This window comes from Globicephala melas, chromosome 18 (genome assembly GCF_963455315.2).
Source record: "Globicephala melas chromosome 18, mGloMel1.2, whole genome shotgun sequence".
In the NCBI taxonomy this organism is placed as follows: Eukaryota; Metazoa; Chordata; class Mammalia; order Artiodactyla; family Delphinidae; genus Globicephala; species Globicephala melas.
In genome coordinates, this window is record NC_083331.1 from 3914505 (window position 1) to 3929923 (window position 15419).

Consider the following 15419-nt stretch of genomic DNA (forward strand, 5'->3'; position numbering starts at 1 on the left):
GACATAAAAACGAGAAGGTTATCAGTCGGGAGAGTCAAGGTCATGTTGTGGAAACAACAGCAACAAACAAAAGCTAAGTGACTTAACAAAAGTTTGTTTCTTTCTCCTGTGATGTGTCCGTTGCAGATTAGGGTACGTCATTGATACCTTTTTTTTCGGAGACAAGCTACAGAAGCAAATTTTATATTCCTAAAAAATTTCAGAATAGCAGACCCTGTCTACCCGTAACATATTTACAAATATGCCAAGGAAGGAGGGCAAAACTTTACCTCTTATTTATCACTCATTTATTCATTCACTCAGCAAGCTAGACACGCACTTCATCAAAAATGATAAGGGCACACAAGGGTTTTATATTCTAGTAAGAAAATGATCTCAGTTATCATTCTCTTCCCACAGAACAGCTCCTAAAAACTAATTTAAATTTAACCTTTTCAAACTTCAGGTGAGATTATTAAAAACTGAGGAGAGAGAAGGGTTTCTTGATTAGAACACACTCCAAAATTTAAGGTAGAAGCACTGTTGGTAAAAACTTTTGCTTCATAATGAAGAGAATATAATGCATTACCATCACTACATTGTAGGTATAATATGAAAAGTTTCTGAAGTAGAGGATGTTAGAGACCATTTGTAAGCCTAGTTCCCATCAAGAGATACTGGTCCTTTTACTGAAATACTTGCAATGAAAATAACTTCACCATTTAGACTGATGATCACTTTCATATTTAGACTGTGATATTTGTGAAGGGGAAAAAAACTAACTCAGTTTGATTAATCTCAAGTGTGGCTCTTCATGTCTTAATTCAAATCTTAATTCCATCCTCTTGGCAACCAAGTTCTCCCAATATCAGGGACCAGCCCAGTAAGCCTTCTCTGCCCCCTGCCACACACCCTCAAGTCCTTCAAGCACTTCTTCAAGCAGTTCTGCACCCTTTACCAAAGCTCCAAGTCAGCTCTGACCAGTTAAGGAGAGCACTGGACTATCAATTCTGATTTTGGAGCTCCCCACCCATATATGAAAATCCAGCCTAAAATAATATTAGTCTTTTAACAACTATCTGTTAGTTGAGCTTCAATCAATAAAATATTTTAAGTCATGTTTCCATATGTGGGCATTAAGCCAAATCTCCTTAATCCTGGAATTGATTATACCCAATCGAGAGTCTTTACAGTCATGTCTGGAAAAGTTCATCTTGTCATTCTATTGGCTGAAACAGCACAGAAGTTCCAAAGTGTTCTATTTCACAATATCTGAAATAAGGGGGAGAAATCTACTAGGGATAGAAAAAAAAAAGTCAATATGCTATATAATGCAATAAGAAAACATAATCCTAAAACACAGTAGGAATTCAAAATAGACATTGAACAGCTAATTCCTACCCTTTTCAACTGAACAGACATTATTACTTTCCAAAAAAAATCAAAGAAACTTATGACAATTATAAATCAACAAAAACCAGGATATCCCAAAAGAAGAATGTAAACTATCAAAAAATGGAAACTCTAGGGATGAAATAATATACTATATGAACTTCAGATCTGAGATGGGAAAAGAAAGAATCAACTAATCTGAAGTTAGACCAGTAAAAAAAAAAAAAAAAAAATCTATTCCAAAGAAGAAAGGGAGGAAAACTGAAGAAAAATGCACAGTGCCACAGATCTCTCGTCAACATCGAGCATTCAATCATATATGAAATTGGAGTAAAGGTAAAGGAAAACAAAAGCAGCAGAAAAATACTTGCAGAAATAATGGTTGAAAACTTTGCAATTTGGTTAAAACACATTAATTTAGGGATACAATGAATCCAAAGTAGAATAAACACAGTGAGAACTACACTTAGTGGCAACATAGGCATACTGCAGGAACCCAATGACAAGGAGAAAATATGGAAAGCAGCAAGAGGAAGATGATACATCACATACAGGGCAACAACAGTAAGGTGACCTTCTCGTCAGGAACAATGGAGCCAGAAGACAACAGAATGACAAATTCAAAGTATGGAGAGAAAAAAACAACTGAGTATTTACCCTGACGATAGATTTAAGTTAGAAATCAATAACAGAAAGAAGATAGAAAATACCTAAATGTGTGGGAATTAAACAACACACATTTAAATGGCCCATGAGTCAAAAAGGAAATTGCAAGGAAAATGAGAAAATACTGTACCTTGAACTAAATGACAACATATCAAAATGTGTCAGCTGTAGTTAAATCATTGCTTAAGAAATATTTATGTCTTGAAATGCTTTATAGTGGAAAAGCTTAAAATCAACTATAAAAGCCTCTACCTTAAAGAACTAGAAAAAGAAAAAGAAATGAAATCTAAAATAAGGTGAAAGTAGAAAATAATACAGATATGAATATGTTGTATTATATATTGGAATATTATATTATTATATATTATGATTATACATTATATGACTATATTATATACATATTAATGTTATATATATAATATATATGTACACATTATATATGCTATACATATCAGAATGCAAATAGAAACTGGACAAACCATAGAGTTGGCCCTTTGAAAAGATCAGCAAAATGGGTGAAGCCCAAGCTAGACTAATCAAGGAAAAAAAAAGAGAGGAGTAAACACAAATTATCCACATGAGGAAGGAAAGAAGGAATACCACCACAAATTACGCAAAAGTAAAAAATAAAATAACCCTGTGAAGAACTTTATGCCAACCAATTTGACAGCTAGATAAACAGACAAATTCCTTGAAAGACACAAACTGCCGAAACTAACTGAAGAAGTAGAAAATATCTAAATATCTGCTGAAGAAATTGAATTATTCATCAAAATCTGTCAAAAAGAAAGTCTAGGTCCAGATTGTGTCAACAGTGAAATGTATCAGACATCTTAGGAAGAAATAACACTAATACTACAGAAAGTGTTTTAGAAAACAGAGGACAGAGGAACACTTCCCAACTCATTTTATCAGGCTGGAATTGTCCTGATACCAATGCTAGTCAAAGACATGAAAGGAAATAAAACCGCAAAGAAGTATCCTTCAGGGGCATAGACTAAAAATTCTTAATGAAATTTTAGCAGAATGTGTAGAAAAATAAAATTAAATCATAAAATTTTAAAGCCATGAAGGATGTTTGGAGACGCAGCCTCTCTTCTTTTTTACTGCCCTCCACTCCTCTTTTAAGTAACAGTTTCAGCCAATTCCATACCCAGTTGTTTTCACCAGCTCAGCATACAGGTCAGTCAGCAGACTTCACTTTTACGTGCATTTATGTTTACCGTTCATCTGATGCGGACACTTAAGAGTGAGGACACAGAGAAACCAAGGCACCGGATCACATAAGCCTGGATAATTGAGAGTTGGAGTCATAGTTGTGCCGGCTGGTGAGTGACCCCTGCAGAAGCTGGAAGGGAAAGAGAGTGAGGTCAGGTTGGTCATTCCGCGCTCCTCCCTGCAATGTCCTCCCCATCTGGTTGTCTGTCCGCCACAGCTCACTGCTCCTCTCAGGGCAGCCCACTCTGCAGGACGCTCTCCTTTCAGGTCCCAGTGACCACGACCTCCTCTGATCCCTTTAGACCTAGGTCTACAGCAGCGCTTTCACTGTTACCAGCATGTAAATAATCCCTCTGTTTTGCTTCTCATTTTAGGCTCCTGACAGCAAGTGTTTACTTTCAGAGCCAATGAGAGATGATGCCCCATTTCTGGGAGAGAGCGTATGCAAATCTTCCTCTGGACACAAACCTATGAGGATGCGAGGCTCGGGTCTGCCACTGCCAAATGGGAACCAGCCTGGGGATAAAGCCTGCACCAGATGAATCACACAGGAGACACTGTTTGAGCCCACATCAAACCCTAAGTGAAGCCAGATTTAGGACAAACCACCAATAGTCCACGCAAGCCAACTGCTGGAATATCCATCCTTAGCGGCAAAATCAGCTGCTGTGTTTCCCCTCTCTGCTTCTCTGGTACATCCTTTCATTGTCCCTTCCAGTTTCCACCAGCATGCGTAGGGAGTGAGAGCAGAGAAAAAGTGAGAATTCCTCAAAATACTGTTATGATGCAAAAGGAAACCCGGTTTATCAAATCTAAACGGTTGAAAGAAACCATTTTGGCGAACTGATTATTAATGAGTTCGCTTGCTTCTCTCTTTTTTTTTTTTTTTGTTTGCGGTACGCGGGCCTCTCACCGCTGTGGCCTCTCCCGTTGCGGAGCACAGGCTCCGGACGCACAGGCTCAGCGGCCATGGCTCACGGGCCCAGCCGCTCCGCGGCATGTGGGATCTTCCCGGACCGGGGCGCGAACCCGTGTCCCCTGCATGGGCAGGCGTACTCTCAACCACTGCGCCACCAGGGAAGCCCTGCTTGCTTCTCTTGAGGTCAGTTCTACCTGCAGAGTTTTCAGCTATGTGACCTAATAAATTCCCTTTTCGCCTAAGCTGGATTTGAATTCAGCTTTCCATCATGTCTGTCAGCTCTAACTGATAGAAGACTAGGTCACAAAGAATCCTGAAGGCTAAATAAACTACAGACAGCTCAGGGGAAAGCAGAGTGAAGAACAGAAGTTGCTGAATATTTTTAGTAGATGCTGAATGACAGTGAGCACAGAAGGACATTTAAGGGAGGTGTGTGAAGCGTAGAGCGGACCGCACTGATTGACGAGCACGCCTGTGATAATATTGACGAGTCCAGTGCCCTAACACGCTCTAAGAATTGGTCCATTTACTATTTTTACCGAGGAGCAAGGAACAACTATTCTGTACATAGTTTCATGATTTTCTCAGTTCCAGGCATCTTGGTTGTAGATGATTTGCTTTTTTAAAAGAACAATGTTTTTGCTTGCACTCCTATTCATAACTTCATTTTCCTCTAGGTGTCAGTGAATTGTTTTTAAATTTGCCCCTCACTGGAAATAAACGGAGGGCCTTTGTTCTACCTGAAAGACTTCTTTCATTTGGCCATTACATCGATGAACAATGTACCACTGAAAAATTATAAACTGCTTTTGAATAAATCTTAAACCTGACAATATGAATTAAATTCAGACTTTTCATTTCAGTTTGAGCAAATATTTTCCCAGGAAGGAAATTTGTCTCTACAAAAACTTATATTTCCATGCCTATATTTTCTTCACATAAATAATATTAAATATAGCAGGGAAAAACACAACAGCGAATATATTCTTACCTACAACATAATACTACTCTGCATGAGAGGGCCAAATTAAGGAAGCTCTTCTTAACTTCAAAGTGGAGGGTATGCGCCAATGTTTTACCATCAATGATTAGGGCCAGGTCATTTTGTTTACTTAACAAGGCTCCAAGATCTTGGCAGTTCTGATTAATCACTTGTTGTGTTGCCTAAAACAAAGAGGGGGAAATTACGTTATCTTTATCATTTTAAATATAAATGAAAAGACCTTTTGAGTCTAGATGATAGATTAAGGCGTATGTTTAGCTCCTTCTTCCCTGTGAAAATCTCACAGAATTGAAATTTAAAAGTAAATAAATAACATGAAAAGATGTTTGAGATCATCAGTCATCAGGTAAATGCCAATCAAAACCACAATGAGATACCACTTCATACCCACTAGCATGACTAAAGTTAAAAAGTCAGATAATAACAAGTGTTGGTGAGGATGTACAGAAATCAGAACTCTCACACACTGCTGGTCAGAACGTAAAATGGTGCAGCAACTTCGGAAAATAGTCCAGCAGTTCCTCAAACGATTAAATGTAGAATTACTGAATGGCCCAGCAATTCCGCTCATTAGCGTATATACACTCAAGAGAAATGAAAACATATGTCTGCACAAAAATTTGTATATTAATGTACAAGCAGCAGCATTACTCATAATTAACCTAGGAGTGGAAACAAGCTGATGAATGGATAAACAAAACACAGTATATCCATAGAATGAAGTATTCTTTAGCTATAAGAAAAGGTATGAAGTGCTAATGCATGGTACAACATGGATGAACCTAGAAAACATGGTAAGTTAAAGAAGCCAGTCACAAAAGACTGCCTGTTATATGACTTGGTTAATATAAAAGTCCACAGAGGGCTTCCCTGGTGGCGCAGTGGTTGAGAGTCCGCCTGCCGATGCAGGGGACAAGGGTTCGTGCCCCAGTCTGGGAAGATCCCACATGCTGCAGAGCGGCTGGGCCCGTGAGCCATGACCGCTGAGCCTGTGCGTCCGGAGCCTGTGTTCCGCAGTGGGAGAGGCCACAACAGTGAGAGGCCCACGTACCGCAAAAAAAAAAAAAAAAAGTCCACAGAGGCAAATCCATAGAAACAGAAAGTAGGTGAGTGTTGTTCAGGGGTGAGGGGAAGGAGGGTGAGGGAGATGACAGCTAAAGGGTACGGAGTTTGTTTTAGAGATGATGAAAAGTTTCTAAAATTGATTCTGCGGATGGTTGCGTATATCTGTAAATGCATTTAAATCCACTGAATTATCTTAAACAGATTAATTTTATGCCATGTGAATTATATCTCAATAAAGCTGTTTTTGAAAAGGTATGTAAGTAGGAGTGAATTCTTAGTTGGAAAATATGGAAGGGTGCTAATAGCAGACGAGGAAGTTTGGGGAAATTTTGGAAAAACTTTAAAAGATGGGAACAGAATAATGGGGTCGACCTCTGTAAAACTGGGTATCAGGTGTCTAAGAGAGAAGGACTGTTATAGAGAGAAGGATTGTTGTAGAGACTCGATTTAAGATGCAGGAGTCACCTCCTGTACCTTATTTTTTTTTACCCCATCCTTTCTTTCCTTCAAAATTCACATAAACTGTTGAAAGCTCAAAATTCTACACAGATGACTCCCATGCCAGTGACAGAGTCAAAAATTCAAGTAGTGGAGTATTTCCACCAAAACATGTAATAAAAATTTAAGTGATATAGATTAACAGTAAATAAAATTCCTTCGTCAAATGCAAGTAGAATAAAAAAAAACTGAAAAATGTCAGTTATCGCCATTTATTGAAAGACTGGTGGACCTGATGAGTGTACCAAATGTTTATTGAGGTATCTGCTTTATTTCTACGACTCGCTAAAATGAATGCCATAAAGTAGTAAATCATATTTAAGAGTTTATTATTTAATTATTTTTCTGAACTATAATTTTCACTTATATTCAATGATCGATAGAGGAGATGTAAGATCTCTACTTTCCTTAACATATTAATAAATGAAATTTTAACAAAATGTGCCACTTGGGGAAAAATTTTAAAAAGCACAACAGGTATCAAGCACCAAAAGATTTAATAAAATAATCCTCAAGCCTCTTTTTCTCAAAAGGCCTTCATTACTTATTACTCAAATGCAATAATTGTGTGTGTTTCCTGAATTAAAAGGTAATTTAATAATCCTTGAATTACTGAGGCCTTTAGATAAATTTGAAGGTCTAACAACGGATGGAATTCAAAAGCATGAAATTGGATTTCACACTATATAGGAACTATTAAGTGTAATATAACGTATACATCATATTAAACATTTCCATCTCTACTCTTTCCACACAGTTGACTGAATGTCCTGTGAATGGTCTCAAGTGACTGCAATTGTTCTTTCCCCCAAATGGAATCTGACAAAATTGAAGGCTGCCTCTACTTTAATAACTTTTCCCACGTTTCATTGATTACTGAACCCAAAACTTGGTGCTTTTCTAATTACCATATTGTTTTCAATTTTACAATTGCTTAGGAACACTAAATGCTTCAAGCTAAAACTGTCAGTTTTAATGTCTAATTTTTTTCTCTCGTCCCTAATTTATTTATCTGTCTCTCTTTTCCACTGCTTCTGCTGCCAGTACCAACAGGAGTTAAGCCAATTCTGACATAGTTCATTCTAGAATGTGATTTTGTGACTGACTTTCTGAAATTAATGACGTAAAATACAGTTTGGTAACTGGCAGCACATTATACGGGAAAATTGCTTTATACGCTTCAATTATGTAAAACAAGTACATCAGTAATTTCATAATGATTATTTAGGGATAACGAGCTTTGAAAATGATATAACTTTAAAGTTTACAGGAACTTAAAACATGAGAAAAGCTTAGAGAGACAAAGTACCAGGATCACTATTTAAACCACAATATTTAAGTGAAATAAAGCCTTCCAAAGTAGGCTACACTAAGACTAGCTTCTGGATAATTCTAATTACCTATGTAATCGAGACCAAAATGTACACAAATTTTGTAAACACAAATTTGAACATATGTCTCAGTTTCCTTTGGTGTATATAATTTGGAGAAATAAAAACTATACTTCAGATTTCATCTAATATTTAACCATGGAGGGGCTTTATAAAACATAAGAAGATGCTGCTCTATGTTATACTTTTAAAACCGTCATTAATGGGACTTCCCTGGTAGCGCAGTGGTTAAGAATCCGCCTGCCGATGCAGGGGACACGGGTTCGAGCCCTGGTCCGGGAAGATCCCACATACCGCAGAACAACTAAGCCCATGTGCCACAACTACTGAGCCTGCGCTCTAGAGCCCACGCACCACAACTAGTAAGTCCACACGCCACAACTACTGTAAGCCCGTACGCCTAGAGCCCATGCTCCGCGGTAAGAGAAGCCACCGCAATGAGAAGCCCACACACTGCCACAAAGAGTAGCCCCCGCTCGCTGCAACTAGAGAAAACCCACATGCAACAATGAAGACCCAACGGAGCCAAAAATGAATTAATTTTTTTAAAGGCCTTATTAATAGTACAAAAGCTATATACAACCCCAAACACATGCAAACTAAATTGAGAAATAAAGAAAAATGATAGAAAAGATACCATCACTATTATATGCTATGAAGAGGTAAGACATGAATTGACTACTCCTTAAACATGATGAGATTACTTTTCTTATATTATGTTGAATACTTTATTGAGGTATAATAGGCAGACAGTAAAATGTACAAATCTTAAACGTACAGCTCAATGAATCTTTATACACACACACACTTGCTTCCAGTTAAGAACCATGACTGCTATACATGTAATAAAAGTGTTTACTCAGAAGAAAACTTAAAGTTCTAATAAAAAGTGATTATTTGATACATAAAAATCAAGAAACTGGGGGAAAATGGTTTAGATTAAAAATATACACTTAGTGAAATAGAATATAACATAAAAAGCAGAAAAAAAACCCCATGAAAATCTAAAGTTATGTCAATCTATGAGTAAAGTATAAAAGACTATTTTTATCTTAATTTCTTTCAAACACACTGAACTGTTTAAAGCAAAAATTATACCATTGGCTTATGAGGATTTAACGTATTAAGATAAATACATTTAAATGAGTGTATAGGAAAACTATAAAAGTTCAGTAGAGGGTAAGAAATAAACCGTTACGATTCTAGGTTTCTGTAAGAATGTCACTGCCGTTCTTACACCAAAAAAGCTGAACATACTGAATATCAACTCCGCTTGCATCCGTCAGAGAACTGAGGTTACACGACTAACTGCCACCCCAGAATCTGGACAGACGTGTGGACACAGAGAATTACAGCTGAGATCTGTTTATCTGGAGCAGAAGCTGGAGCCAAGAGCGAGTAGGAACACTTAAAGAGTAATTTTGAGGAATTGTTGGAGGCTGAGTGTGGACTAGTACGAAAGTGAGTGTGATCTTAGCAGGTGGCCCTCACACTTCTGTGCGCTTACCTCTGAGAACCTCACAGTGAGATTCTCATGGTGAAAAGCTAAAGCAATTCCCCTCATGGCTCAGCAGAAGGAGGGGAAAAGTAACAATTTTGAAATATGCCCAGAGCATTCTCCACTGCAAAAGCCTAGTCTCCCAGGTTAAAGACTTTACCAGAACCTTATCCCACCTGGAGGGAAAGGCATTTACCCAACCCCAGCCCCCTTGGGCCTCCCTGTCTCACCTAAGGGGAGAAAGAAAGCACTAAGAAACACTTATGAAGACACAGGGGCACAGTTTCAGTTAAAGACTGAGATTTAATCGTAAGATTACAGAACACTTCCCCTCCCACACACCCTAACACCACACCCACAGGGCTGTAAAAACACTAACAGAAAGGAAGAATGTCCTTTATGGGCTCAACAGTAGACTGGACACAGCTGAGGAAAGAGTTAACAAGCTTAAAGATATGTCAACAGAAACTTCCCAAAGTGAAATTCAGAGAGGAAAAAAAAAAAAAAAAAAAACCACAACAGAATATTCAAGAACTGTGGGACAATCTAAAAGGTCTAACATACAAGCAATTGTAATACTAGAAGAAGAAATAGAGAACAGAAGGAAAAGTTTGAGTACTAATGACTGAAAATCTTCCAAAATTAACTGCAGACACAAGAGCATAGACCCAGGAAGTTCAGAAAATACCAAGCAGGATAAATGCCAAAAATCTACACCTAGGCATATCATATTCAAAGTACATAAAACCAAAAACAAAGAGGAAATCTTGCAAGAATCCAGAGCGGGGAAAAAATCCACCTTACCTGTAGACGAATAAAGATAAGAAATGATAGAATTCTCATCACAAACCTTGCAGTCAAGAAGAAAGTAAAATATTTAAAGTATTGAAAGAACAAGAAACCCCAACCTCAAATTCTATATCCAGTGAAATTAACCTTCAAAGTGGAAGAGAAATAAAAACTTTCTCAGACAAACAAAAACTGAGGAAATCCATCGCCAGCAGATCTGCCTTGTAAGAAATATTTTTTAAAGTTTTTCGTAGAGAAGAATGATGTCAGAAACTCAGACCTACATTTTTTAAAAGGAAGTGTCAGAAAAGGAATAAATGAAATCTATTTAGAATTCTTTAAAAATGAGTCTAAGAAAATGATACAGTAAAAAATATTTAACAGAACTAGCCATTTAACTTTCAAGGGCAAGGATGTTCAATACTGAATTCCAAAGTTCTTTCATTCTTTTTTTTTTTTTGCAGTACGCGGGCCTCTCACTGTTGTGGCCTCTCCCGTTGCGGAGCACAGGCTCCGGACGCGCAGGCTCAGCGGCCATGGCTCACGGGCCCAGCCGCTCCGCGGCATGTGGGATCTTCCCGGACCGGGGCACGAACCACGCGTCCCCTGCATCGGCAGGCGGACTCTCAACCACAGCGCCACCAGGGAAGCCCTGTACTGGTTTCTTTATACATCACCAAGCACTGCTGATACTTTCAGCTAAATCTATGTAGGCAACACACAGAGTTCTCAGACCTGCGAGAGAGGGATAACCTGGACAGGCTTCCAGGGATCAGGGAGAAGGAGAAATTGAAAACAAAATCCGAAAGCATTTCAGAGCCCGTGGGACAGAGAAGGCCTTCGCGTGGCCCTGCCGGACCTGCCCTGGCCTCCCTACTGATCCTCCTTCGTCCCCTCCCCCTTGCTCACTGTGGCGCCCTGCCAGTCCTCTTATTTCCCAACACTCGGACTTGCTTTTCCCTCTACTGGAACACTTCCTCCTGGAGAGCCCGTGGTTCTCCCTCCCTTCCTGCAGTCTCTGCCTAACTCACCCCATACAGAGAGCACCCCATCCCTCTGTTCCCTTCATCCTGCTTACTTCCTCTGCATAGCACTCATCACCCCACGACATCATCTATTACTGGCAAATTCCCACAGGGCATTAGCTCTCTATGTTTTGTTCACTTCTGTCCTGGAAGCTGAGAACAGTGCATGGCACTGAACAGATGCTCAATAACTATTTGTTGAATGAAGGAAAGAACCAATGAGGCTTCAGTTTCCAAGTTAGTACGCCAGAAAATCACCAAAATAACAGAAAATGAATCTAAATCCCATTTTGCAAGGACTTGTTTGAAAAACATTTTTTCCTTACACCAGACTGTAGTATTTTAGGCTAACTCCTGTAAAACATTCAAATACTTAAGGATTCCCTAGAAACGAATGCTCTGCAGAAGAGCTATAGAAGTTGTTATTCTGCTTTGAGCTCAATTGCAATATAGTTCCCATACGCTTCTACCTATTGTAACCTGCTTACAGCACAGGTATATTTTCAGATAGCAGTAAGAGGCCCAAAATGCAAACTTGCAAACTATCCATCTTTCAGACAAGACACACGTGTCTGTAGGAAGCAGCAGCTTATAAACTAAAAGGAGAAAGTGGGCTACAGCTTTCAAGGTATTATTAGCTTTACCCTTACTTGATATTATACCTTGCTTTGCAAAGCTTCTATAAACCTTTCAGTAGATGTGGTTCTTATTCAAAACTCACTCAAGGAATTTTCTTTCCTTAAGAGATGGATGATAAGTCAAAATCAGACGGATAAGAGAATGGCAGGAAAATATCAACTATGTCAGCATTCTGAGTTATATGCACAAAATAATTAACTTCAAAATACATAACAAGCTGGAAAAACCTCCCTTTTTCTCCAACTATAGGCGTCATTCCTACTACAGCTTGATAAAAGGTAATGCTTAGCAGATAGAAACAGATAATAGACTGAGGATGTTGCCTTAGGAATAAAGGAAGAGCCACATAGTAAAAACATACATTTTACTGTTTGTGCATAAGCACAAAATACCGTTGGAAGTGGGAGGAAGGGAAAATACTAGTAATGTCTTGACAGGGTTTGTTTGGGGAACCATTTATTTTTAAGCAAACAGAAGGCATACAAGGTCTCACATACCAACAAGCTCCCCCTTGCCCACCTGTGGGCCTGAGCATCAGTGACATGCATTGAGACTACAATTTCAACAGTTGAGAACAGCATTACGAAAGGGAAATCGATTCTAAACAATTTTCACTTACCTTCTTTGGCAAAACATTCCAGATGGGCTAAAGTCTCCTCCACAAAGAGAGAATCTTCTGAAAGTCTCTCATAAATCACTGAATCCTATAGAAAACACACACAAATACACACACTGTGATTAACATTTAAGCATGACAGTCTAAATTATAAATACTATTCTACAATTTTATTGTTATAGCTAATAGATGTGAAGGAGCTGAAGCAGCCCCAGTGAAGGCACAATTCCAGGAAAAAATATGCTACATACAGAGGGACAAAGACAAGGAACACAGCAGATTTCTCATTGGGACAATGCAAGTGGGAAGCCAGCGGAGCAAAGTCTTTACAGCACTGAAAGAAAAAATGGTCAGCCTGGAATTCTATACTCAGCAAAAATTGATTTCAAGATGAAGATTAGAAAAAAATGAAGATGAAATGAAGATTTTTTTTCCAACTTAGGCTGAAAAAATTTATCACCACCAGATCTACTGTATAAGATATGGTAAAGGAACCCCTTCAGATAAAAATCATTATACCAAATGTTAACATGGGTCTGAAGAGCACTGAAAATGGTATTCACATGAGTATATATACATTATTTTTCTTGTTATTTAACACTAGAACCAACTACATGATCCCTAGAAGAAACACACTTTAAAGACACAAATGGGTTAAAGGAAAGAAAAAGCTATACCATACTAATACTAATCAAAAGAAATCTGAAGGAACAAATTGGTAAATTGACCTAGATCAAAGTTACTAACTTCTGATCTTCAAAAGATACAGTTAAGGAAATGAAAAGTTAAGCCACAGACTGGAAGAAATATGGGAACATATGTATATGTATAACTGATTCACTTTGTTATAAAGCAGAAACTAACACACCATTGTAAAGCAATTATACTCCAATAAAGATGTAAATGTATATATATATTTGCAAGTAATATATCTGATAAAGGACTTGTTTCTAAAATAAGTAAGAATTCTCAAAACTCAATAAGAAAAAAAGTTACTTAAAAAAAAAGTTAACTATTTAAACACGTTTTAACAAGGAAAATAAGTGGATGGTGTGTAAAAAAGAGTTGACATGGCAGATCAGAGACTGCTATCCTTAGAAAGACCTACTTACAAAATTGGCCCTTGGCTGGCATCTAGAAATTTGGCTGGTAAACAATTCTCTAAACTGATACAAACTTTCCCTGTGTGACCCCCATGGGATTCCTCCAGACACTGCTCATGTCTTTTCTTTTGTGATCTAGCTGTATATCTTTATTACATTGCTGTAATGAATCTTAGCCATGAGCACAACTATATGCTTAGTCCCATGAATCCTTTTAGAGATTCACTAAAAGCATAGGGGTGGTCTTGGGAAGCCCCATCACAGATGGCAAATAAACATATGAAAAGATGTTTGCTATCATCAGTCAGCATGGAAATGTAAATTACATTCACAATGAGGTACACACCTATTAGAACGGCAAAATTAAATAGACTAACCAGGCCAAGTGTTGGTGACAACTGCTGGTAGGAATGTAACTACAATTTGGTGGTTTCCTAAGAAGCTGAAATATGCCTACCACATGATACAGTAACTTTACTCCTAGTTATTTATCAAATAGAGATAAGACCATATGTCCATACAAAGAGTTGCAAACAAATGCTCATAGGAGCATTCTTTGTAGTAGCCCAAACTGCAAACAAAATGTCCAGCAACAAATGAACAGATGAACAAATGCTGGTATATCCATTCAATGGAATCTACTCGGCAATACAAAGAAATGAACTACTGGTACAAGCTACAACATGAATGAATTTTAAATTAATTATGAGTGAAAGAAGCCAGACAGAAAGTCATATACACTATATGACTTTGTATAAAACTTTAGTAATTGAAATGAATCTATAGTGACAGAAAGCAGATCAGCGTCAAAACTTAACAAAATGGGGCTTCCCTGGTGGTGCAGTGGTTGAGAGTCCGCCTGCCGATGCTAGGGGACGCGCGTTCGTGCCCCGGTCTGGGAAGATCCCACCTGCCGCGGAGCGGCTGGGCCCGTGAGCCATGGCCGCTGAGCCTGCGCTCCGCAGCGGGAGAGGCCACGACAGTGAGAGGCCCGCGTACCGCAAAAAAAAAAAAAACTTAACAAAATGTACATTTTAAATATGTACCATTTATTTTATGTCAAGTTTACCTCAGTAAAGCTGGGTTTCTTAAGGTACACACGGTAGTGAACAAATACATAGGTGCTTTATAAAAAGGGATTTACAGACGTAAAGCGAATTCCTGAGACACCAAATCCAAGCACTTTGGGCTTGGAACTGGGATCAACATTCCTGCTACAAACCCTTAGCGTCAACCATCTAATCACTGGTTCTCAAAAAAACAACTGAGTGACAGCAAGTTTTCACTGACATAAAAGTTTAGTAAAATTATGGTGTGAGCCACCACAAATTTCAATGGGCTCAGCTTGGGCGGGGGGCGGGAAGCCTTCTCGGTTGCCCGAGACTTTTCAATCTTGGGTAATGCTGTTAACAACCAGTGATAACAGCGCATACAAAGTAACAACGTTTTAAAATATTGTGGGAGTTTGGGGGTTTTGTTGAGCACGAGCCACTTTTCTCCTTGCTTGGCCCTGCAATAAACCATTCTTTGCTTTTAAAAAATTAAATAATAAAATAAAACATTGTGAAGTTGTAAAAGGCTTCCTGTAAGTTGTTGGAACATAGAGGGAAGGAGTTAC

General features: G+C 38.4%; 1 protein-coding gene across 1 annotated transcript in view; it reads right to left on the minus strand.

The window, feature by feature from the left end:
* Positions 1-1284: 1284 nt before the first annotated feature.
* LOC115866783 (phospholipid-transporting ATPase IB-like) overlaps positions 1285-15419 on the minus strand; it is a 29389-nt gene continuing 15254 nt past the window's right edge. The window contains exons 4-5 of the mRNA XM_060288155.1: positions 12702-12786; positions 1285-3385 (exon numbers count right to left, since the gene is read on the minus strand). Of these exons, the coding sequence (XP_060144138.1) occupies positions 3348-3385; positions 12702-12786 (123 nt within the window). The 3' untranslated portion in view covers positions 1285-3347. The remainder of the gene's footprint in view (positions 3386-12701; positions 12787-15419) is intronic.